The 24276-nt window shown below is 44.7% G+C and overlaps 1 protein-coding gene across 6 annotated transcripts in view; it reads left to right on the forward strand.

Moving 5' to 3' along the window:
• LARP4B (La ribonucleoprotein 4B) overlaps positions 1-6682 on the forward strand; it is a 58415-nt gene extending 51733 nt beyond the window's left edge. For all 6 annotated transcript variants that reach the window (XM_055805089.1, XM_055805088.1, XM_005233931.4 and 3 more), the window contains 3 exons: positions 1416-1540; positions 2168-2279; positions 2842-6682. In XM_055805089.1, the coding sequence (XP_055661064.1) occupies positions 1416-1540; positions 2168-2279; positions 2842-3123 (519 nt within the window). In that variant the 3' untranslated portion in view covers positions 3124-6682. The remainder of the gene's footprint in view (positions 1-1415; positions 1541-2167; positions 2280-2841) is intronic.
• The last annotated feature ends 17594 nt before the right edge of the window (positions 6683-24276 follow it).

Below are 24276 nucleotides of genomic sequence, written 5' to 3' on the forward strand. Positions count from 1 at the left end.
TTTTCATGTCACCTGATGTAGGGTTACACAGTGCTACTCTTTATAGATGGGCAAGTCCAACGTACAAAAGCTGAGTGAACTTAAGTTGCGTGTTTCCAATGGTTGTTATCCATGCATCATCATCTTCATGCGCTTTGCTTTATGGTGCTCTTCTAGATGTAGGTCTGGGGAATGGCAGGTGTTAATGATCCCACATTTTCTAACTAGGAAACTGCAGTGCTGACAGACCAGGGGCTGAGTGTTTTGGCCTAGGAACAGCACTTGCATGTCTGCTTGACTTGAAGCTATTCACGCTTGACCAGGCACCTACAGTTTTGAACTTGGCTGGAATGCTCAGCAACTTGCAGTCTCAAGGCTTTGCACACACTACTATAATGAGTAAAACTAAAACTTTAGAAGCTATTCTTTTATTTCTGAACATCCTACCTTTTATGGTTTTACTTTGAGTAAAACTAGGCTTAGATCTACTGCAGTAATCTATGCTGCCTGGTTTGAAACAGTGTCGTCAAATACCATTTTCCTTTGTAACAGTGACCACAGGAGTCTCATGTTTTCTACACTCTCATCTGCTACCAGAATCTGTTCTGGTTCTAGAGTCAGACAGGTCAGAAGCAATACAAAGGACACAGCACTTCATTAAAAAACAAAACAAAAAACACCCAACCCACCACCACCACCAAAATGGTTATAAATGTCAGAAATCCATTTTTCAAGATAAAGTCTTTCTCTTTTCTTATTTTGTGACAATATATATTTATGTATGTATCTTGAACCTATTTGGCTTTTACCTGGAAGCACGGTATCACTTGGCCCTACCAGAATCTTTTAAGGGCTATGAAAAAAAAACCTCTTCTGCTTCGTAGCAGATCACCCTTACAGCATAAGAAAAGGACTTTCAAATTATGGTCGTATCCTAGTTTGCAAAAGCTTCATTTTTTTTTTTCTAAAAAAGGTTAGTATGTTTTAGCACCAGCTATTTGGGATGATGCAGAGCTAGAGCTTTGAAGATGATGATTCTTGGTGCGTAACTCCAGGAGACTTACACCTTAATAGGCTACCTATGGTCATGTGAAGAGGAACAAAGCCTGCTTTGTCACCAGCAGGTCCGAATTTGCCAGGTTGAATGAAGTGACTTTTGTCATCCGGATATGTCCCAAAGGGAATTAATTTTTGTGGCTCCTCCCCCAATTTTGGGGGGAGGAGCCACAGTGTGCGATTTTGTTTGTCTGTGTTTCCAAATAATTGTAAAGGAAAAATCTCTTTTGTTACAATAGATACATTGGATCCTTCTGTGTCTTCCTACGGTCAATTCACCTTTATAAATCAACTTGTAAACTGTTTACTGATTGTGTTAATCTTCAGGTAAACCATATATCAGATATTAAGATTGCCCTTCTTTTTTTCCCCTCCTTTAGAACATTAATGTGGATGCAAGTACAAACACTATTTCATCGGGAATTCCTCGAGAGCCGTTGTTGCCAGTTTCTTCTACATTGCCCAGGACGTTTGAAAGGTCTCCTTCGCCATCCCCGTCTTCTGAGTAAGCACTTAATTACATAGCTGTAATTATTCTGCTCAGAATCACATTTCCATTTTCTCTCATCAGAAGGATCAGTGGAACACTGTAAATGGCTATTCAAATCTTGATCAGTGAAAAGAATAATATTTTGTTGCATATTATACTTGTAATAAAGACAATAAAGCTTAATTTCTGAACAGTATCATAATAGAGATTCAGTCAGTCATTCAGCAGACAAATTTTGTGCTGTTTCAGTCTCTGCAAGTATATAGAAGTTTAATGAATACCTTACTGTCTTTGAAGCATAGAGGGTAAACCTATGGTCCTGTGGGCAGTATCATTGCCCATACAATAAATAAAGCTTTCAGTAAGACCTTATTTAGAACCTGCAAATCAAATAGAGGTGTTAAGATAACAACCAAATGCTATCAATGTCGCAAATTACAAATAGTGTCAAATTCCACAGGAATATCTTTTCTTTAATATTTGATAGCATTTTTAAATGCAATGCTAGTCATTATGTGCTAGGCAAACTATAGCTGTAACTTCTTATAATCATACTCAACAGCTTTACACCCATTATTAGATTATTCATCTATCCTGAAGTTTTGCTTTTCATGAGCCTTGCTTCTTGCTGGATGCTTACAGGGACTCCAAGGTTGTGGATAAACAGCAGAGAGAGACACAGAGTACAGAAAGGCTTTCTTCTTCCACACTCAGCACTGCATGTAAATCGGTACAAGTCAATGGGGCTGCCATAGTAAGTGACCTTATTACTTCACTTTCTCTTAATGATCCAGTTTGATGCTTTTAACAGAATATTGCTTTCATTGCTACCCAGTGTTGCTTAATCATGTGAGCCTAGTATCCTTAAACTTGTGTTGGTGGCCTCGTGATTACTTGCACGATACAATTATGCAGTTAACACTGCAAAAATGTTTAAAATAACTTGGTGAATGATAGCTCTGTCTGAATTCTCTTCTTGGTAGTATCCTTGAGGTAGAAGCGTTAATACATAAGTTGGTATTTAAACAAGAGTATTCATTGTCTTTCAGCTGTCTTAGTTTGCTTGAATCAGAAATATTTTGCCATGTCACAGTACCCCCATTTTTCTGGCATACTGTTTTGCATTTTACCTTGTCTTGAACCTTATTGTCTGTACAACTTCTGTAAAATTCATGCTCATGCCCTCATCTGCATATTTTACTGCAGCGGTCTTTTGGGGCAAAGATTTTTACCTTTTTTGTTCATAAAAGTAAATGATTTTTATTTTTCCTCAGGATGCCTTAACTTCACTGTCCTGTTTGCTTTTGATTTCACAGGAACTGCGAAAACCTAGTTATGCAGAAATTTGCCAGAGAACAACTAAAGATCCTCCTACGTTGCAACCCCAGAAGGAACAGAAGCCAAACACTGTAGCATGTGGAAAAGATGAAAGAAAGCCCACAGAAACAATAGAGAAAAACAGAGAACCTCCTCCTGCAAAGTCACATCCTGGACAACCCAAAGACCAGAGGAGACAGTCAGGACGCAGATCATCACCTCCAGCCGTTGGCAAACGCTTAAACAAAGAACAGAGTACCCCTCCAAAATCTCCTCAGTGAAACTAACACCTGGGAGGGATTTGAAAAGAGGTCTGCTTCCCACAAATTAAACCCATGTTCCCACTAAGATACCTGAGAATGAGTTGCTGGTTAGGAGCTTGCAGTGATACTAGGCATATAACAATGCCTGCAAGTTATTTTTCTGTGAAATACTTTTTCCCCTCTTGAACAAACATTCTATTTTTCTGGATATTTCTGGATAGTTGTTCTAAACCTTACATTTAGGTTGGTGCTTAATTGGAGGTGAAGCTTAGTGTGATTATTTTTTTTCAAGATGTAAAATATTCGTCTTTAAAAAAAAATCAACTTTTTATTAAGCCTCTCTGTGGCTGTGTGAGTGCAAGCTCTGTATAGTGAGTTTTTTCTAAACTGTTAAGCAGAAACGTGCTGCTGCAATATTTTTAATAAACTGGTCTGCAAGTACATATCTAAAGTGTCCAAAAGACTGGTAACGGCAGCTAGTGTGTAGAGTGCAAGGAAGTAGACATATTTTATTAATTAGTATGTGACCTTGAAGATTTTTTTTTTATTGGGCTGCTGTACTAAGTGTCAGCAAACAAACTTGCACTTTTAGGTTAAATGAGTAGTTGTTTCTAGCATTTTTAAAAATTTAATCTTCTATTGATGTTTTGCACACACAAAATGAATCCTACGGAGCACCATAGCAGTCTTTCTAAAATACTTCCTTTTTCGACTTACTGCAAGCAAGTAACCATCTTCTCACTCCAGAATAAAACTGATGTTATAATTTGCAAATACAAAGCACATTGTGAATAGAAAGAATTAAGTCTGTGAGCTTCTATGGTGGTGAAGCCTGTTAGTGGGTGTTATCAGGAGAAAGCACTGTAGCCTTCTTGTGATAACCTTAGCTTCCCTGTGCTTGTAAGGGAGTTAACTGAGTCAGCGCTGTATGTTCTGGTTACCCCTGTGCTCTGTGTAGACTTTTTTTTTAAACTCTGCCCCAAGTGCTCTTTGAAAGAGTCCATATCTTAGTCAGCTTTGTGTTGACGTCTTCCTGTAACTACGAGCATTGGCATATGGATTTGAATTTTTCAAGACGTGAGATAATGGTGTTTGTTTTGTGTGGTAGAGGAAGAGATCCCTGATATTTACCTCTGGGATGAGGTTTCTCACACTTATTTACTTTAGAAGTGATGCGCTTTCTGAAGGACAAGGATGCACTAAATTAGCGAGTTTCTAATAAAGTTGAATATAAATTATTTTTGTTTTAAAATGCCTAAAGTTTTTCTTTAAGTGTTTAAACTGCAGGAAGTTCAGACAAAAATCATTCCTGCTGATTATGACAGTACAGTTTATTCCACAAAAATGTTTATTTAAACAACTGATTTTTTTAAAGAATTATTTCCATCCAATATTTAAAGACTTGAATTTTATTTAAACTTGAAAATGACTTTGCCTTAACTTTTGTACAAGACAGCTTAGAGTTAATGAGGTCTGACCCCGTGGAGGGTTAGCATGAGTGGAATACAGAATTACTCAGTTACAGTATGTATCTATTGTCACTGGTCTTACTGGGTAAACATACTGTAGTACAGGAACTAGCAGCAGTTTTTGTAATATACCTTAAAGATCTTACACAGTTGATCTTTTTCAGATTGTTGAAAAACCTGTAAATGCAAATAGTCAATACTGTATTAAATATGTGCACTTGGAAGTGTGTGCTTTGCTTGTACAGTTGTAAATAATCAGAACATATAAAAAGGTACCCTAAAGAAAAAATCTGATAAAAATTATTGATATTATAAATGTTGCTGTTGAGCTGGATGTAGATAAACTAAATGTTGTGGTTTGAATATTACTTTAATTTGTTGTTTTTTCTTTTTCTTATTTTATTCTGGTGTGCTGAACTGACTCTGCCTCTTCACTGCAAAAGGGAAATGGAATAGAAGTCTTATTTGAAAGCCCTCAAATACTTTCCTGTGTCCTTCTGAAAACAAGTGATGTAACCAATTCAAAAGTGTAAATAGTGAATTTCAGCAGTCAAACTGTAATTTTGTCATAAAATCAAATTCAATTGGAAAGAATTTTAGACTGCTACAAAAATACACACTGAAGCTTACTTGTCTGCTTTCAAGAATATCAGTGCTTTCCTTAGCGTATGAATCATAGAACTGTAAAGTAACTATAGAAGTTGACTCCTGATAAATTTCCTATTATGAGCATCAATTGGTGACTAGTTGACCGTTTAAATCCAGCCTGTTGTATGCTGCAGAACTGGTCAAAGTAGGGCATGCTGGGATCTGATTTTTCTTGTTTAAAAAGCGCACTTTGTGACTGCTGTGAGAGGAGATAGGACTCTTGAGACGACGTCACCAAAACCACTCAACTAGTTCTGTCATTGGATTTTGAATACGCTTCTCCTTTCCCCAGCGGCAGTGAAAATGGCAGCTAGGTTTGTGTATGGTTTAGGCCAGCTGTATGATTCATTTTGTTTGTCTGCTGCAAGTGAAAGGCTTACCAGCTGCAAACAATCACAAGTGGTTCCTTACAGCGACTGTGTACAGCTAGTCATAATGCTCAACTGGTACCTAAGGTGATATGTTGACACCAGCGGGGTGTGTTGTGCCGTTCTAATGTATTCTGCTGCCATTTGTGCTAGGTCAATACACTGTAATTACTGCTTACCCAGCAACAGTCTGTTGCATTGAAAGTTTAAACCTTCCTCTGATGTGGTTTTTATAGCTTTTTTCTTAAAAAGAAAAAAAGTGACACGCCAAATAGCTGTGTAATATACAACTTATCCTTACTGCATTTTACTTTGAGATTTTTCTTTTTTTTTCCACTCAGTGACAAAATGGAGTTTTCAGAGTAGAGTTGTGAAGTTGCATGCAGGCTGTTGCTACGATACATAGAAGGATTAAACTGTGGCTTTTAAAATTCAAAATCTCCGAAAAGCAGTAGCTGAGTTAAAGGTGCAGGGATACAGTAATTGAAATTGGCATTTTACCTTGTAGGACTCTGGCCATGCTTTTAATTGTGAAAACAAGTCAAAATGGGATCTGAGACTTTCAGTTAAAAAAAAAATAGGTTGCTTTTAAAACTTACTGTTGTTTCAGATCAGTCCCCCACTGTGACGCTGTCGTTTGCCAGTTAGAAATCTTACGAACAGTGGCAATTTTTTTATGTTGCTGCATTATCCTTCAAAGACTTCAGCAGCTGGCAGAAAGGCCCTTGTTTGAGTGTGGTGCAGTGTATCAGGAGCAACAGCTGACTGTAATGGTGCATACCTTCCTCTGTATCTCCTTCAGCTAGCTACAGTTAGGGATTTTTATGTGCTTTGTAACCTATTACACTAATAGCAGCAGACAATCGAAGATTTCTAAGGAGACCTAACAGCTGCCAATTCACGAAATAGAAGTGTAATATGGGAGCCTTCTTGAGGGTTTTTGTTTTTGTTCTTCTTCCATTAAGACTGGAATCAAGCTTACATGTAAACTATCAGTAATTTAAGTTTCCTTTTGTGTCATAAAAATGTAAAACTGTCTAATTTGAAAAAAATATGTAGGTTATGAAAAATAAAGATTTAGGCACTGTTGAATTCCTGATTTTTTTAATTAAACCTTTCTTCAGCAGTATTTTTTATTACCTTTTGTCTTTTGCTCCCATTTTTGGAAATTGTATATTTCTAATTTTGGGAAAAAATCTTTGCTTGCTTTACTTCTTCAACGCAGCTGTTGCAACCATCACCTAAGGCTATGTAGCAGCAGCAGGACTACCTATAATGTACCTCTGAAGGCAGCAGTATCTATCTCTAGGTAACTGTGGTTAACTTCTTAAAACAAAAAAAAAAAGCTGATGTGATGTTTTGTTTACTAGGGGATATAATCTTCATTAGTGCTTTCCACAAATTATTAGATAAGGTGTTGGCTTGGTCTTAAACATGGATTTTAACATTTAGGTTAGTGCTTTGCTTGTTTGGCTCTTGAATCCAGAGAAGTCCTGGGATTACTTTTGGCTTTGGCTGGTTTCGCTGCTTATCCTGGTCATGCTGCTAGGAAAGAACTGCTGCTGGGATATCCTCCCTGTAAGTAAAAGTTCTATATTGGAAATACTTGAAACCCTTTTAAATTTTTTTTTTAAGTTTCTCAGCTGTATATGACAAGTTTAACAGAGGACATGAGCATGCAAGTATTAACAATTACTGTGTTCTATAAGTATCTTGGGAAGTATTGCAGTATTATTCTTCAGGCTGGATACTCTGTAAGCTTCTGGACAGGTTAGGCTGCTTGCTGCTTTATTTCCTCACTAGCGTGTGCGCAACAGAATTAGGGCAATGCAGAAATACCCATGTACACCGGGCACTGCATGTTACAATAGTCAGTTAAACATTAGGCTTTGGTGGTGTCATGGACTACAAGTAGTTGCAGACAACCAGTTTTCACTTCAGCGTGGAATATCCTGTTTTGCCCTTGGAAATCAGTTTTCTATTACTTAACGTGTGAAAACATAGAATTGGTCGGCAGTGTTGCCGTAGTCCCAGTGTGGCTTTTCAGGACCAGCCCAGCTGTGGCAGCAGTCGGGTAGCTGTTTGTTCACACAACCAGATAGGGCACTGTCCCCTTGTGCTAGTTTTCCCTAGTGCAAAGAGATGTTCAGTGACGGCTGCACCAATGTTCATGTTGAAAAAAATTTTGTTTCCTCTTGGGCATGAGGAGAAAAAGTGAATATGGAAGATCACATGCAATTGAGTATCCAGAGATTACTTACTGTCGCAGAAACTGTGACTCATTGAATTTGGATCCTAAGGCTTCTTTAGAAAAAAGTTCATGAAATATTAAGTCTGTTAATAGGTTTTTACTTCAGAAACCTCTGGAAGTTAAAAGCTCCTTTTCTGTTGATTATCACGTCTCGGCTTTTATGAGTGCAACCACTTAAGGCAGGGGAGCGACTGAATTTCAGATTTTGCTGGTTTATAGATGGATGTAACGTTACCCACTTCATCTCTGCTTCTGGGAGAATAAACTAGGTAGCAGTATAGAGCCTTGGTGCCATCTGGTTACAGTAGCTCAGTTACTGCAGCATCGACTCTCAGAATGGGTATACACCTCGTAATTCAATGTTCAACCTAAGCTGACCAAGTAGTTTGCTCCTTTTGAAGTGGTGTGTGGAATACTGTTCTGAACTCGTGTGCCAAATAAGCACGAAAACGCTGTGAAGAGGCTGCCCTGCCTGGGCTGTGCTATGTCCCTCCTGTCGGCTCCCCCACAGCAGCACGCTGGCCTGTCTGAAAAGCAACCAAGAAACAAGTTTGGGTTTTGTGTGTTGTGTTTTGGTTTTTTTTTTTTTTTTTTAAACAGGTCAGAAGCTGTTGTTGCACCATAAGCAGAACGTAGGATGAGTCAGGACTACGCAGTCGGTGCCCAGAGGAGACTGATGTGGTAACGGTCCTGGCAGGGACAGTGCCTTATATCAGCTGAATTAAACGGGGTGTTTGTATGATTAACTTAAGGTGAATGGAAAATAAAAGGTCCTGGCTTAAACGTAGCTTTGCTTGCGCGGTGAGCATGGCTCAGCTCATCAAGCGTGGCCGGTTTTGAGCCTTATTTTCACAACGGGGAGGAGAAAAGGTCGCAGATTTGCTCTAGCCTTTTTGGTTATTCTTATGTACGAGCTGTAAATGTGCTAAATCTTAAATCTGTCTCGCATTGGCAGGCTATTAGAAGACTTTATGCATCATCTTGTCACAACTGGTTTGGGAGCAGTTCACTGTATGTACTGGGGGAAGGGAGCCTTAAGATAAAATTGCCCCCTAATCTCTCTTAAATTCTCATCAGTTTGAAAGGCAAATTGCTTTGTGTGCTTGTTACGCACGTACGGTGTGGAAACCATCCTGCAGTCTGATGGCTTTACATCCCATTTACTGTAGGCAGTGTTTGCAGAGTAGTAAATCTACCGTGGCTAAGGATGCTCTGAGGCAGGAGGGATAAAGGGATGAATTTAAGAGTTGTAAAACATACTGAAGCTGGACAGATCTATGAAATCTACATGGATGGAATTGATACCTAACGAAATGTGTCTAATACCTTCCAAAACTGGAGCCAAAGTCATATGTGTGCTCTCTGTGCAGCTTGATGTGAGCCCAGACAGCAGGTCTAGCCTATCCAGCTCTTAGGCCAAGGCTGGGAGTGTTTCCCAGGAACTACAGTTCAGAGGCTGTAGCACACATGAGAAACTTTCGTCACTCTTTACTTTTTGTCTCTGACTTCAACTTACGTAGCTTGGGCTGAGGCTGCCAGCGTGCAGCTCGTGCAGCGCAGCGGCTCTGTGCGCTGCAGTGGCTCGCAGCTCCCACCAGCCAGCCCTGCACGGTGTGGGAGGCAGCTGGGGGCCTTGCTGGGATGGAAGGGCCCCAGGACACGCTCTGTGGTGGGAGCAGAAGTTTGGAGACGGGCGGTTAAATAGGCTCTCTGGGGGAGAAGGACTCTTTCCTAAATGAAATTTCTTGGGGATCCACGGTGTCTGCAGCTGGCCTTGCCTACACAGTCTCTTACTCCTCTGCAAGGAGGAATGTGATTTCTGTCTTGTTTCCCTTTAGAAATAGGATGTGTAAGATTTTTAGTCACTTTCTCTCTCTTGGTGTGTTCTCCTCCTCCTTTCTAGTGATTCAGTGCTCTCATTCTCGAGCTGCATCACTTGTGGAAGATGGCAGCTGTTGATCCCTGCTCCTAAGAATTACACCTACTTCCAGATATACAATAGGCTCAGCATTTTGAAACGTCTCAGTTGGAACTTTTTTTTGTCCCACTGGTTAAAGCAGATCTGATACTCAAAGGTCAGTTATCCTGATATGTGTTAAATCTTGGGCTCTAGGTTCCCAAAGTGTAATGTGTACAATAAATTTTTAAAAAGTGTGTTCTGTCTTTGAATATTTATAGCTGTTGCTGGGTTTGTGGTGTTTGTCTGATGCTAAGTTCTCCATTTCTGTTGGCTGGAATCTTGTCTCCTTCCTACGTACTGGCAATTGCTAGCTCCTCCTCTCTGGTATGACTCGTGGTGGTACTCGGGGAAGATGCCTGCCTTGAAGCTATGGCAAAAAGGTGCTGGAAGAGACCTGATGATTCAGCCAGATACCAAAGTGATGAATTTGCTAGAGTGATTTTCTCAGGGGATTTTGATAGCTTGGACTGGCAACCAAATGCTTCCTTGGTAGCAAATCCTGTTTCAGATCAACCTTTGAATTTCACTTTCCCTTTGAATTGCTCTTCCCATGGTGACTAAAGCTCAGCCATGCTGGCTGCCATCCCGCACGCTGCTGCACACTTTCATCCTCGCCTAGAAAATCTGAAGGCAGCCACACGGCTGGATACATGGAAGTACGGTGCCAGGTTTAATGTGCATTGATCTTGAAAATCAGGAAAACAAGAGATGTTCTTTGGAACTGGGTTTTAGTTCTGACGTGGAAAAGAGGATATGGCTACCACAAGTGGTTCCAGAATGGGAAGGTAGGGAAGCGCAATGGAGGTGGACTTAGCAAGTCATGCAAACAGCTCACTGCATGCCTCACTGTTCAGCTGTAGCAGGTGCTGCTGTTGCAGTGGTTCTGACACCCCAGGACCCAGAAGATGTTACTATTGTTTTGGTGTGAAAAGCCTCTACTTTGTTTCTGCATCAAATGATGCAGAGTTGTCTGAAACCAGAGGTACCAGCCCTTTTTCCTGTAACTTCAAGCTGTAGTTTCTGTTGAGGGCTGCTCTTTAACTGTAAGAGGGTGAGTTGCTGATGTTTATCTATTGTATCGCTGGCCATGATACATCAAACATTTATTTTGTTGACCTGAACGTTGCAGACTTGGTGATCTTGACAAGCTGGAGAAATGTGCCAACAGAAATCTTAGGAGGTTCAACAAAGGGACATGGGAAGTCCTGCACCTGGTGAGGGAACAACCCCATGCACCCAGGGGGTGACAGCTCCGCAGAGAAGGACCTGGGAGGTCCAGGTGGGCAACAAGTGGGCATAACTAGAGAGAGTCCGGTGATGGGCTGTAAAGGTGATTAAGGGATTTGGGGCATCTGTCATACGAGAGAGCCTGTGAAAGCTGGGACTGGTCAACCTGAAGAAGAGACAGCTCAGTGAGATCTTACCCACGTGTACAAATATCTGATGGGGGGAGTAAAGGCTCTTCCCAGTGGTGCTCTGTGACAAGAGGTAATGGGCACAAACTGAAACGGAATTCTGTTCAGGCAGAAGGAACACCTTTTTTTGCTGTAAGGGTGATGGTGCGGGTTGCCCAGGGAAGTTGTAGGGTCTCCATCCATGGAGATACTCAAATTCTCACCAGACACAGCCCTGATCCACCTGCTCTGCCTGCCTCTGCTTTGAGCAGGGGTTTGCACTGGATGATCTCCAGAGACCCCTGGCAACCTTCACTGTTCTGGGATTTTGGGATTCCCAGCTGCTAGCTGGGAAGGGAGATAGTCTTACTGTGGCTTAGTTATTGATAGAAAAATTCAAATCGTACTGATCATTGAGTAATTTAATTCCAACTGAGAGCCACTGTTAGTTCTTCGCACAGAGACCTTCAGAGACGGAGTTTGGTTTCTTTGCTCTGGCTTACCAGCAGGCAGTTTTCAGTGTGGGTTGTGGGGGGGGTTCTGCCATGATGTGCATTAACAGTTCGTATTTGATGCATTTTACTAACTGCCTCAAAGCCATCAACAAGTGTATGGTAAAGGTGAAATCTTCTACAGAACATATTATTTAAATAACTTTGTTCTAAACATCTAAACTGAATGACCAAATCTGAGTAAGAACTTAGTACCACTTTCTGTAGAGATTTATTTTCCTATATTCCAACAAATTCCATCTAGCTATTCCAGCTGCATGTCAAAATGGAAGCCAGGTTACTTGGGTAACTAGTCCAAATTCTGACTTGACCATTTCACATTTGCCTTTGTTACCCTTTTAGGAAGAAAGGTAACACAAAGTGATGCCCTGCATAGGTAGGTCTGAGGACTGACACAGGATGCTGGTGTTTCATGGCAGCACATGGGACCTGCCCCTGTCACTACCAAATAAACAGTCACAGAGTCTTGCTAGTGTGATGTGATGCTTGGATGCAGATGGGGATCTCCCTGTGCCTTCCAAGTTCTCCAAGCATGTCCTGAGTTGGAACACGTTTGTTTGTGGGCCCTCAGGCTGTGGGCAATCCTGGTGATTCAGCAGCAGTAATGGTGTGCTCCGCAGCCACCTTTAGGTGTTTGGCAGCGTTTCCAGGGACATCTAAATGTTTTCTAGCTTGATTCTACTTCTGTACAAACTGGTGGGTTAAAAATAAATAAAAGGTACTGTCCAGTAAAGAGAAAGAAAGAGTGCAGAGGGAACGATGTACTTTGCACCAGGAAGAGAATGGCAGGCTTAGCCAGGTGACTGTAGGGGCTTCTCGTGCTCTGTGGAGACGTGAGCATCATGACTGCAAGATACTTCTCCGTTGGGGGGTATAAGAAGTTTTGTTGGACTCTACTTCTTACAATGTCTTCCCATCCCTTAGCCTGACTTGGCAGCTGTGGGTGAGCTCAGCATGGTTAAAATCTCCCAAACAAATGACACTAGAATTGCCTTGTAAGCAGTTAAATGGGAAATCGTGTTAGGCTGTTGTCTGCTAATACAGCATAAAAGAGCAAGGAATGTGTATATAATATGCAGAAATTAAGTTATAAACTACTAGGCAGTGGTTGGGACTCAGCTTGCAGATGCAGATAAATTGAATTGTCTGCTTAGTCTGTGGAGCTGGGATCAATAGGCAATGGAGCCTGGAGGGCAGCTCATCTGCATCTCGATCAGCTTGAGTGGCTCTTCAGGCTCCCCTGAAACATGAGGACACGCATATACACAGCTGGTATAGACACCTGTAGCTTGGCGTTTGATCTGTGAACTCAATTTCATACATGAAAATGACCAAGTGCTACAATTCTTTGTTAATAGAGAAATACATAGCGCACTTTTAGTGGCCTAACAGATAGCCTTTGTTTGGAGAGGGCTGCAGCTCACGGCGTGTTTTTGGATTTGCTGTTAGACGCAGGGAAGGAATGTGAACCAGGCAGAAGCGAAGGAAAGACAGGGAAAAGCTGAAGAAAATCACAATCCTGAAGAACCAGGCTTTTTGCTCCTCTTGCTGTGAGGAGGGTTCCAGCACCCCGTGCGGCCCTATGTGCCAGCCGGCGATGATGGCAGGTTGCCCAGGCTGGCTGGTCGTGCTGCCCTGCCTGGCCCCGCTAGCCTCACCATGGGCAAAAATGGGTGCGTTTATTTGAACGCCTCTCCCAGACAGAGCTGGCTCAAGTGAGGTGTCTTGCTGATACTGAAGTAAGAGGATATTCCTTGTTGGAATTTAAAAATCCAGTTTATAAAAAATAATGTAGTAGGCGTGCTGATCTGCATTTCGGCTGCTGTTTGATCTGGTCAAAGAGAAGAAGCAGAGAGCTTGTGCGACATGATTTATGATGTCTTCAGTGTTTTGGCACTTCAGCTGTGCATATTATAAAAACCAAAGACCGTATCTCTTCAACCTTAAGAGTGACGCTTGGCCAAAGATGTATTGTAGTAAACTAATGCCACGAATGCCTTTCTGACTGCATCTGAGAATACTTTGCTAGATGGAGCAGTTGCTTTCTCAAGAGTGTTCTCCTTCAAGGACCAGGAAATTAGCCCTGTCTTATAAATACACTTCTAGTGCATTAAACCATTGACAAATGCAGCGTAGCCATTCTAAACTAATTTGTCTTAAGTGGGCATCTGATGACTCAATTTATCTGAACTTAGTCATTTGGATGTAGCTCAGCTGCTCTGTTCAAAGGAAATCATCTGGATGCATCTGCTGTTTCTTGCTCTTAGCACCAGCCTAGGACTGTACGGGAGAGGGCTGAGCGAACTCAAATCAGCTTGTATTTGATAGAGAGAAAGAGCACGCATGGGGTCGATTACTGCGTATTGCCTGTGCCCTGGTGGTAACCAGGAGTCAAACCCCAAAGGTCTGGGGAGAAAGTACTCCTTTAAGAGTGTCCTTCAAAAGAAATAGCCACCAGTATTGCTAAATCAACTCTCTCATTCGCTTTACTTTTACTTGAGTCCATCCTTAATAAAAGGGATTTGCCAGAGCTAGCAAGTTGCCTTGCGATTTAGAGTATATTGATTTTCAAAATTACTAAAACGTGGCATTAAATACCGAATTACCAGTGTCAATTGTCTGTCACCATGGGCGACGTGGTTTTTAGTAAGCAAGAAATCTGCAGATAAAGAGTTGTAGGATCCTTTATATATTTTATAGCATCTAAGAGATTGTCCAATTACACAAATGTTCTTGGACATGAACTGCAGCCTGGCTCACCAGCCTTCTCTCAGCAGTGGAGAGCAGTGTGTTGCTGCTCCATGTTCTTCTCCGTGGGAGGCCCAAGTGAACTATCCACAAGATGTCAGCTTCTACCCAGAGAGATGCCGAAGCTGGTTTTCATTAGTGATGCAAAAAGTCATTTTACGAAGTACTTCACAGGGATGCCTGCAGCATGTTCTCATGTGTAGATACCTAAATGAACACCATGTATCATGCTGTCCTTTGTTAAAGAGACTGAGCCTGTACTGGGGAAGCTTTAGTGATATCTTAGGGAGGAAGCACCGATTCTTTGACTAAAAGACTGGTGGTTTTTTTTTTATAAATACAAAGAAAATCAATGCTTTCATGCACATTTTCAATGAGTCTTTTGGCTTCTCTTGCCCTTTATTTAGGGAAACAACTGGCTGATTAAATCATCCCCCCCAAGTCCACCTCAGGCCCTGGAGTAGGGGCTAGACCCGTGCTGCTGGGCTTCAGCTTTGGATGTTTTCTGACACCGAGGAGGGAATTCCCAGACGTCTCCAGATTCATGTTATTTTTGGTCATCTGGGCTAGAATGAGGCTTTTGAGAAGACTTGCTGCCAGATTTGACTTGAGCTAGTAAGAGCTAGCTTATTGCTGGGGCCAAATGAGAGTCCACTGGTTGTGGCTGTGGGGTGAGGGGGTTTTAGTCTTTCCTGTGCCTGGCAGCGTTAGGGGAAGGCAAGATGAAAATCGAGATACACAGGACACCTTGTAGAGCTGGGATTGGGCAGATACCCCTGTGTTGTCGTGTGCCCCTTGGCTGGGAACGGAGCATAGCAGATTTCCACCTAGGTGAAGGTTTTTAGGTTCTTCAGTCTCCTGAGGCCGAGGAATGGTGATCGTGTTTCCCAGGTAGGTGAGCTGAAGTGGCAGCTTTTTGGTGGCGGGGAGCAAAGCTAGGTCTGTGCGTGTGGGGGTACAGCTACTCAGGGTGGGTACAGCTGCAGAGAGCTCCTCGGGATCACCTTAGCCATGGGGCCTGAAGGGCTTGTGAGCCTGGGGCTGGATGGCAAGGTGACAGGCACCCTGGCTGTGGTGGGCTCTGTTAGGGCTTCTCCCAGCAGCGTTTGGGCTGGCGTGGGTAGGAGGTTCCCATTATGCTCCTTTGGGTTTATGCAGGGGACTAGCTCCAGCACGGCACCAGCTCCTGGCTGTTGTAGCTCTCCCTGAGGAAACAGGTATCATTATTCTCTGGAACAAAACATTTAGGAATTTCAACATGTTTTATGGGATAGAATTATTTTCTAATTAAACTGTGAAAGCTTAAAAAGCTAGGTCTGTGTGTACGTGCACCTGAATAACTGATGATCTCCTGAGACTTCACAGTCTTCCCAAGTCTAGTCTTTAAGATTTCTGAACCTTAGTTCTCCTCTCCCTGTAAATTTACATATTTTCATAGCAGAAAAAAAAATATTTTAATTAATGCTATTAAAAAAAAAAGACAGGAAAGCTGAGTCTTCGCTGGTTAGGGATAGTGCACTGAGGGATCAAGGACTTGCTGCCTGGTTGTCTATGGCATTTATCATGCAGCTGATCTAGATCACGCTGGTTCCTTCTGGACTTGAGTCTACAAATCTCTGCAGAAACACCCCCTGCCCTGCGCTTTCTCAAGCAGATGGTTAGGCAGATGAAGACCAGAGATGTGCTACTTCAGCAAGCGCCTTGTTGGTGCCAGAAATTTTAAAAAGCAAGTTGGAGGAAGGAAAATGTGCAAGAAAAGTGCAACAGAATGGGCTGAAACTTCCCGGCGAGGAGCTATGCGCTGGAAGGACATGCAGGATGGCGCCTGGGGAGGAGTGAGGTCTGTGGCGGATCGGTGAATTGACTCTGAAGGGAAAATAGGAAAGGAGGGAACAGTGTGACCCTGAGGTGTGAAGAGCTAGGATGATCTCTGCTGCCTTGAGCGTGTTGCTTATCTCTCAGTGGCATGGGGAGTTTGCACAGCTTCCCTGTGTTAGATGAGCATAACGACACTGGCCGAGAGTCCCTTTAAATACTGTGGTGCAAAGGGCATGCAAACATCTCAGGCAAGTGTGAATTTTGCTATGTCAGGTGGGAAAATTAAAATGACAGAGAAAGCAGCTGGGAAGTGGGATGGGTAGCTGAGATCACAGTGATTTTAGCAATGTCTAGCAGAGAGGAAAGGATGCTGACAGGTCAGGGAAAAACCAAGGATACAGAAAGTGGTTTCTCAGCTGAGATAGAGGAAAGCCCTCTGTAAGTGCTCTGGGATTTTTCATGGATTTAGGAGGAAGGTGACTTATAGCTGGTCCTGGAGCTCTGAGCTGAGAAAGGTGACGTCTTGCCCAAGACACCTTCAGCACTTTAAACCAAAGTCCATTAATAAATACCACAGCTCTGACTGTATTCTGCTGTTTATTGGCATGAGAAGTGACCTTTTTGCTTTCTTCCCCTCTCCCTGGGAGCCTGATGGGCTGTGATAACCCACTTAGCGGGCGCGTGGGCGGCTGGTGATGGCGTCAGAGTGACGAGAGGGAAGCAGCTCATGCCATATCCTTACTGCTACAGCACTAAAAATAAACGCCATCTCATGTCGGGAGCCTCTGGCTGTGCCTCGGCTGTTCCTCTCCCCGGCGTGTCTGTCAGTGCTGCTCTGCAGCAGCTGATGCGCTGCGCTGCCTCTGAAGCGTCTGAGTCACCCGGGACCAGGCTATGGGGAATGGGATGTTTTTGCACGGCAGAGGACAGAGAGCAGCCACGGAGCCGTCACTGGGCCCCGCTGCTGAAATTTCAGGGACCAGGGCACCTGCGGCCAGCAGCTCCTCTGGGTGCCCAGCTGGGAAGCAGAGGTTTGGTCTCATCCAGGTCGGCATCGGTGGTGACGAACTGTAGAGTGAGCTCATTCCAACACATCTGGCACAGGGAGCAAAACCACACTGGGTGCCGGGAGCATCTTTGCAGGCACGTGAGCAGCTGAGGTAGCTTGGGTAGGAGGAGATCCCAGGCAGGGCCTGACCAAGGACGGTACCAGAGGTGGCGGAAGCAGGGGAAGGCAGCTGCCCTCATGGGCTGCCAGGTCCCTGCTGTGCTGGCCACTGGGTGCTCCCAGCATGTCCAGATGCGGGCTGGGGCAGCGCGGCTCCTGCTGTGCAGCTGCTTCAACACCTTCCGCTGGGTGCAGCAGCAGAGGGCACAACCTGGGCAATCGGACACATTCAGCGTGGGCTGAGAAGGCTTATCTGGAGAGGCAACACTTTGTGTCAGGCGACTCATTTACTCATAGCATGGATGGTTGACACAGGGTGTAGGATGGATTCTGCAAATGCAAACATGAGAAGGGAAAGAGAACAAAGCAGAAGACAAAACCCAGGAGGACAATGTTGCTGTAGGAAAAACACGTGTGACGCTGCTATAAGAAAAGCACGTGCCACATCATCTCTCTTTCTCCCTTGTTTTCCTTGCATTTCGATGACAGGCCCAGCATGTCAGCCACACAGGGTGCTCCAGCCCCCGTGTCTATGGGCGACCGCTGGGTTGGGCTGGGCTGGGGAGAGCTGCATCTGGGCTATGGTGCTCATGCCATCAGTGGGAGTAGCAGCTGTTCAGTGGGACCTGCTGCTGCTGAGATCCTCATTACCTTGTCACTGGTTCTTTATCCATCACCTACACGGTTCCTACTGCCTCTTTTTTCCAGTCCTGAGCTGGGACTGTTCCGCCTGGAGAAAAGAAACTGAAGGGGGTTCTTGTGTGTCTGTATTAGATACTTGCTGAGGGGAGTCGAGAAGAGAGAGCCAGGATCTCTTCAGGCTATCCAAGGAATGGATGACACAAAATGGGCAGAAACTGAAACAAAGAAATTTACATGGGAACATTAAAAAAAAAAAAAAGAAAAAAAAGAAAAAAAGAGCTTTTTCTTTTTTTTTTGATGAAGATGGTCAAGCACTGGAGCAGGTTGCCCAGAGAGGTTGTGGAACCTCCAACCTTGGAGATATTCAAACCTGACTGGTTGCAGCCCTGAGCAACCTGCTCTGGCTGACCCTGCCTGAGCTGGGGTTCGACTGGATGATCTCGAGGGATCCCTGATGTTCTTAGCCAACGTGTGGTTGTGCGGTCACGCTCTTTTATCCTTCCACCAGCTCCTGCTGGACATTTGACCTGCTGGCACAGCCATGCATAGCTTTCAACAAGCTGTTTCTGGTATAGTCTTTTTCCCCGTGAAGCCCATGGGTCTTCCCCTTGGTGAGCAGTGTCAGGTGAGATGGATGCCTCACCTTCCCTGGGGTGCAATAAAGTGGTACGTTTTCTTTGGACTGAGGGAGATTCAGTGGTAGGTGAGGGAGAAAAGAACTTCTCTTTAATTGCCTGTGTGACATGAAGGCAATGCTTGTGACTTCCAGCACTGCTCTCACTGAGCTGCCCTATCTCAGAGTTTGTCCCTAAAAAGATAACTAGAAAAGGCTTAGATTGTTTAGGGTTTTTTTTTAATAAAATTTAAAAGGCTTTAACTGGTAACAGGTCAGAGTTTTTAACATAATTTCAGGCTGAGATAATTGGGCAGTAGCATATACCAGCTTGCTGAGGAAGAAGGCATCAGTGTCAGGGGTGTTTCCTACCTGGCTGCTGTGGCACTCGTCTGGCTGGGCAGGCTGGCGGTGGGTGGGAGCTGGCACTGCTGGGCTATGGCCAGTGTGGGCAGGCTGCCGTGCCTCTGGACCTGGCTTAGCGCTGGTGGAGCCGGGACTCCATCTCGTGGGGCAGGGAACAGGCTGCTGACCCAACCCGCAGCATCGCCCTGCGTGCTGCCCAGTTGCATCTGAAAATGTTCTTGTGCAGGTGTGAGCCGAAGGAGCACACGCGTGCGTGTACATGTCTTATTCTTTATGTGACCTGAGATTTGTCCAACCATCCTGAGTACGGTTACCATAAACAGAAGCAAATTATGTCGGAAAGCTCTTTTCCTGTGGTGCTACCCTTTGTTTATTCACAAAGAGCACGTACTGTTTTCCTGCATCACAGGAGTTAACTGAAGTGAAGGTAAGCTTCAACCTCTCATGGGCAAAGATGAACCTCAGAAGTGCCCTTCCTCAGCTTTTCCATCCAGGCTTGCCTGTACAAGATGCTTTTCTGTTCCCCCACGTTTCACAACCTTCAGAGAACCCCCTGTACCTTGCCTGGGCTGTGTTTTCAGGGGAGTTCAGGTCTTGGCATTTTGCTGTGGAATTGTGACTGTTGCCACAATCTGATACTGTAAGAGAAGACTGGGGCTTCCCACAGCCAGCTGGAAAAAAAAGCAATGAGCATGTACTGTGCTCTACAGCATGGTTTGTGGGGGCTGGCATTTGGAGACATCACTAACTTACCTGAAATGTCCTCCTGTACCAGCCTGCAGAAGCAGTTGCCATAAGAAGTTCCCATATTTCATCGTTTCTTCCCACAGAGTGTGTATCAGATTGTAAGTCCCTGAGAACAGTAGGGAGCGGAAGAAAAAGGACAGAAAACGAGCATCCTCCTGAAACTCCAATTTTGATGTTGGAGGAAAGACCTCAGCCCACCCCTGACTAAACTAGGGGGTTTGTCCTGTTATCTTGCCTCCACTAGCATCGTCATAGCTGACTCCTTGTATCTTAGCTGAAGCTGCACTGCTGTGCCCTCCCCTCATCTCCTCAGTTGCAGAACCCTGTAGACCCTGGGTTTGGCAGAGACTTCCCTGGAGAACTTCCTGGGCACCTTGCTCTTCCCGTGCCCTGTGCAGGCAGGAGTTCTGTGCGTAGGAGGGTACGAGGAACTAACTGAGCAAATAAACAGACTGAAAGAAGCAGAAATTCAGACCTCAACTTGTCATTGTGTGACCCTGAGCAGCTCGTCACCTTGCAGCACTTGGAGTCGAGAGGGTAACACACTGGAAAGTTCACGCCAGAGTTTTAAAACATTTTGATTAGGATACACAAGAGAAATAGATCAAAATCAAGGCTAAGCATTTTGAAACTGACATTTAGTAGTTGGGCAAAATGTACATAATCACAACTGGGTGTTTCAAAGGGAGGATGTGGCTTAAAGCTCTTATTTTGTCAAGCAACAAAGACAAGAGGGAAGACTTTGTTCTGGTCATTCCTAATTGCTTCTTCTGTGACTGCAAGATGTGCACAGAGGATGAAAAAGGAAAGGATGGGAAAGACTGGGGGAACACAGCATTTTTGGGATGTCGTTGGTGCCCAGGGCAGCTCCAAGAGAGCCATCAGTGGCAGCCGGGCCCTGGGGCTGGACAGGGTGGGTCAGGGTCTCACCTCACTGGCCCAGGTGAAAGGCAAAGCAGCAGGTGAGGAAGGCGGCAGAAAAATCGCAGGGTTTAGAAGAAATGCAAGGAGGAAAAGTTCCCGTATCCCAGGGCAGTGCCCCTTCAGAGGGACAAACAGTTGGTCAGAAACCTGCATCTGATGTGATGCCCTAAGCATCAGAAGGACGTTAGAGCTTCGGAACCGCAGCCTGATGGGAGTTGAGGCAGGTGCGGCACTGCTCCATGGCCTGGGGAGCACTGCCTGTCCTCCCGTGGGCCCCTTCTCTGTTTGGTAGGCAAGCGTACTTAGCCACATTAGCCCTCACTAGGCTTGCTTGCCATCAGTCACCTTGGGGCAACTGATTTCCACGCCCACGCGCTGGCTTACCAGGTCCTCAGCATCACCCTTGGGTGGCATCGGTCAGCCCCGCTGCTCGGACTGAGCCAGTCCTTTACCTCCCTTTTGCATTTTCTCCTGTTGCTGTTTGTACCTGGGATGTCCTGGAGCTCTCATCTACTTCTGGCAGCCGAACATGCAGGTGACAGCTCCCCTCTTTCACAGAGGCTGCTGAAATTGTAGCCGCGTGGCTTTTCCCTTACGCCTTTGGTGAGCAAAAAGATGTCAAGTCTAGAAGCATGCAAAAGCAAACGCCGGCACCGAGAGTGCTCCCCCGGCGCAGCTGCCTTTCCCACCACATTTTTGGAAGAGAGCAGTCAGGGTAACAGGTCTGACTCAGCCCCATGAGGTGGTGTTCAGAGGCAGAGATTAAGAACAAGTGTGAATTAAATGAGGTTCAAAGTGTTAAACAGGAGGCACTTCCCTAGTGTAAATATTTTGGCACAAAGCTTTGTCAGGGTTTTAATCTAAAGGAAGCAGTGAGACGGGAACAGACATAACTTTGGGCGCTTATGGAGACACACTCATCCCGACCTGCGGCACCCCGTGGGGAGCACCTGCCTTGCTTGGGAGTCTCCGTCGCCTTTGGCAGGTTTGGGTCTGGTTCAACAACAGAAGCAATAGCACCATGTTCTGTCCCCAGCACGCCCCTCACAGCAGCGCGGCTGGCTCCAAAACCACACCATAAACCCTCCCTGATGGTGGCCCCTGTGACATTGCTTTTTCGGCAATGTTTTACCTTAACCGGTATCAAAGTATGCAGCCACAAATACTGTTTTCTCCCTCCTCTTCTATTTACCTAGTGCACTGTGAGAAAAAATATCGCAGTCTTTTTTCTTTACATTTAATTTTTCTATCTGGCACTAGAGGGCAGAAGGAAGGACGGTGAAGCCTTGCAACCCAGACTTGTCTCTTCTCAGCGGCTAGCCGAAGGTGCAGAAATAAATCTGGCTTGAAAGGCTCCTCCCTTTGCCCATTACAAATGTGCATCAAGGGTTTCATGCCCCAGCCTCTTTAGTGCTATTAAAGTTTAATAGTTCAATGTTGCATTTCAGCGGTAACACAATGCAAAGCAACCCGACGTGCTCCTTGGCAGGCACCGTGCCGAAGCGGCGTCCCAGTTTGCTCTGGATGTAAAGTGAGTGTTTGTGGTTTCTGCAATTTGGGAAATGACTTTGTGTCATGGAGAACTTGCTTTCTCCCCTGCAGCAAGGCTGCTTGCCTTGCCTGCCCTTAGCATCCTTTTACTTTGAAAGCCTTGTCCGGCCAGCCCAGCGCCTGCGAGAGGGTATTTCGCAGCTCCACCGCAGGGCAGGGGGGAGGGAAGTGGGATGTGCAGGGTGCGATTTGTCCAGTGGCACTGATGGAGCCAGGTTAGGAGCCAGGAAATACCAGCTCTTCACAGGCTCGAGGGATTTCTCATTAAAATCGGTGAAGATGGGGCATTTTCATGGTGTGCACAGCTGGGTGCCTCATCACATGTTTCTTCTCTTTGCCAGAGAAACGCTGTCTGGGAGCCACCAAGGCTGTGGCACAGAGGATTAAACCCCGCCGTGATGCCCCAGTTCCCAGACTGCCTTTGTCAGGAGGAGAAAAGAGCATGTGAGCCCCGGGGGCTGAGCACCACGTGTCCTGGTCAGGAGGTCCCCAGCTGCTGAGATGTTTGTTGCCTTCTGTAGATAAGGAGGGGTCGCCACGGGAAAGCCACGGCGGGTTTAACACTGGTTCTCCTCTGGGATGAGGAGAAGCAGAAATTAACTGAACCAGCTCCTTCTGCATGTCCAGCTGCCGCTATTTGATGGCTGAAGTGCAAGGGGCAGATGGCAGCCGATAGCAACTCACTGGTTTTATGCCCCTGTTGAACTAGTTAATTTCATTTTTTCTTCTGATTTTTGTAACGTCTGTAATTAACATGCATGATATAATCAGCTATTTAATCAACAAATACAACTAAAGATATTCTTCTGTTTTATTTTTCATTTGGTTCATCTCTTCCATGTACCACTTACTAGGATGAAATGATCTGACAGTTGTGGGCAGTGGAGAGAAACTAAATTTCTTAAATTCAAATGAAACTGTGCTGAAAAGGGTTTTCACAGTCTGCCACACTTTTTGAGATTATGAGTTTTATTCTGTTTTCCACAGAGGAAAAGGAATATTTCATATGCTGACAGTATAAAGGACACCAAAAGAGCTAATAAGTAGTCCCCTGGTCAGGACACTTAATTTGTGGAAGAGCTGATACTGGGTTTGTCGTCTAGTCATTTTGACCTCTTACACACGGGTTTTCAAAAGCCCTATTTTTTTAAAGCAAAAATTTTGGTTTCAACTGATCAGCATTTCCTGCCTGGACAAAAGGACTGTCAGAACTCCTGACCACATCCTACCAAAGGAGCGCTGAATGCTGAGGGAAGCTGGGACCGAATCCAGCGCTCCCTCGTCGCACCACGCGCTGCAGCAGCACCTGGGAAGGAGCGATGTCCTAGGTCCCAGCTGTGCTAAAGCTCTGCACAGACCGACCACAACGGTGCTCTTTCCCTGAACTGTCTTGCAAGGTCAGTATGCTGATAATTGCATCCTGAAGCTAATTTAGCAGCTTGGTTTTGTTCATGGTCTGACGCATAGTGCTCCGTCCCTGGGACGGAAGGGTCCATGCTGCTGGCCCTCAGGAGCCGCTGCGATGTCCAGCTCCTTCTCCTGGCCCTAGGGGAGATGAGCAGAAGGACATTGTCAAGGAAGAAATATGTGTCGTACCTGAACTCCTCTTTGTTTGGACAGCCGACACTTCTGTAGCGAGGCTTGATTGTTGAATTAGCCTTTGCTTAACTCGAAGACTATTGTCTTTCTGAAAGAAATCCTCCGAAAGCGGTTAACAAATGATACACACTCATACACAGGTTTTCAGGTGACCGAGTAATCCATTGTCTGAAATGGGTTTATAGGAGTTATTCAGCAAATAACTCATACCTTGGTGGCAAGTAGGATTATTTCTCAAATAACACGTAAAAAGAAAACATGCTTGCCATAAGTCATGAATAAAGAGTAATTCAACAATCCAAAGCATAATGTGTGCAAGGGGCATCCAGGCTGGGGCTTCTGTTCCACCACCAAACGTTCAGGAGGTGGAATAAGTCGTGAAGTGTTTCACCC

This window comes from Falco peregrinus, chromosome 5 (genome assembly GCF_023634155.1).
Source record: "Falco peregrinus isolate bFalPer1 chromosome 5, bFalPer1.pri, whole genome shotgun sequence".
NCBI classification, from domain to species: Eukaryota; Metazoa; Chordata; class Aves; order Falconiformes; family Falconidae; genus Falco; species Falco peregrinus.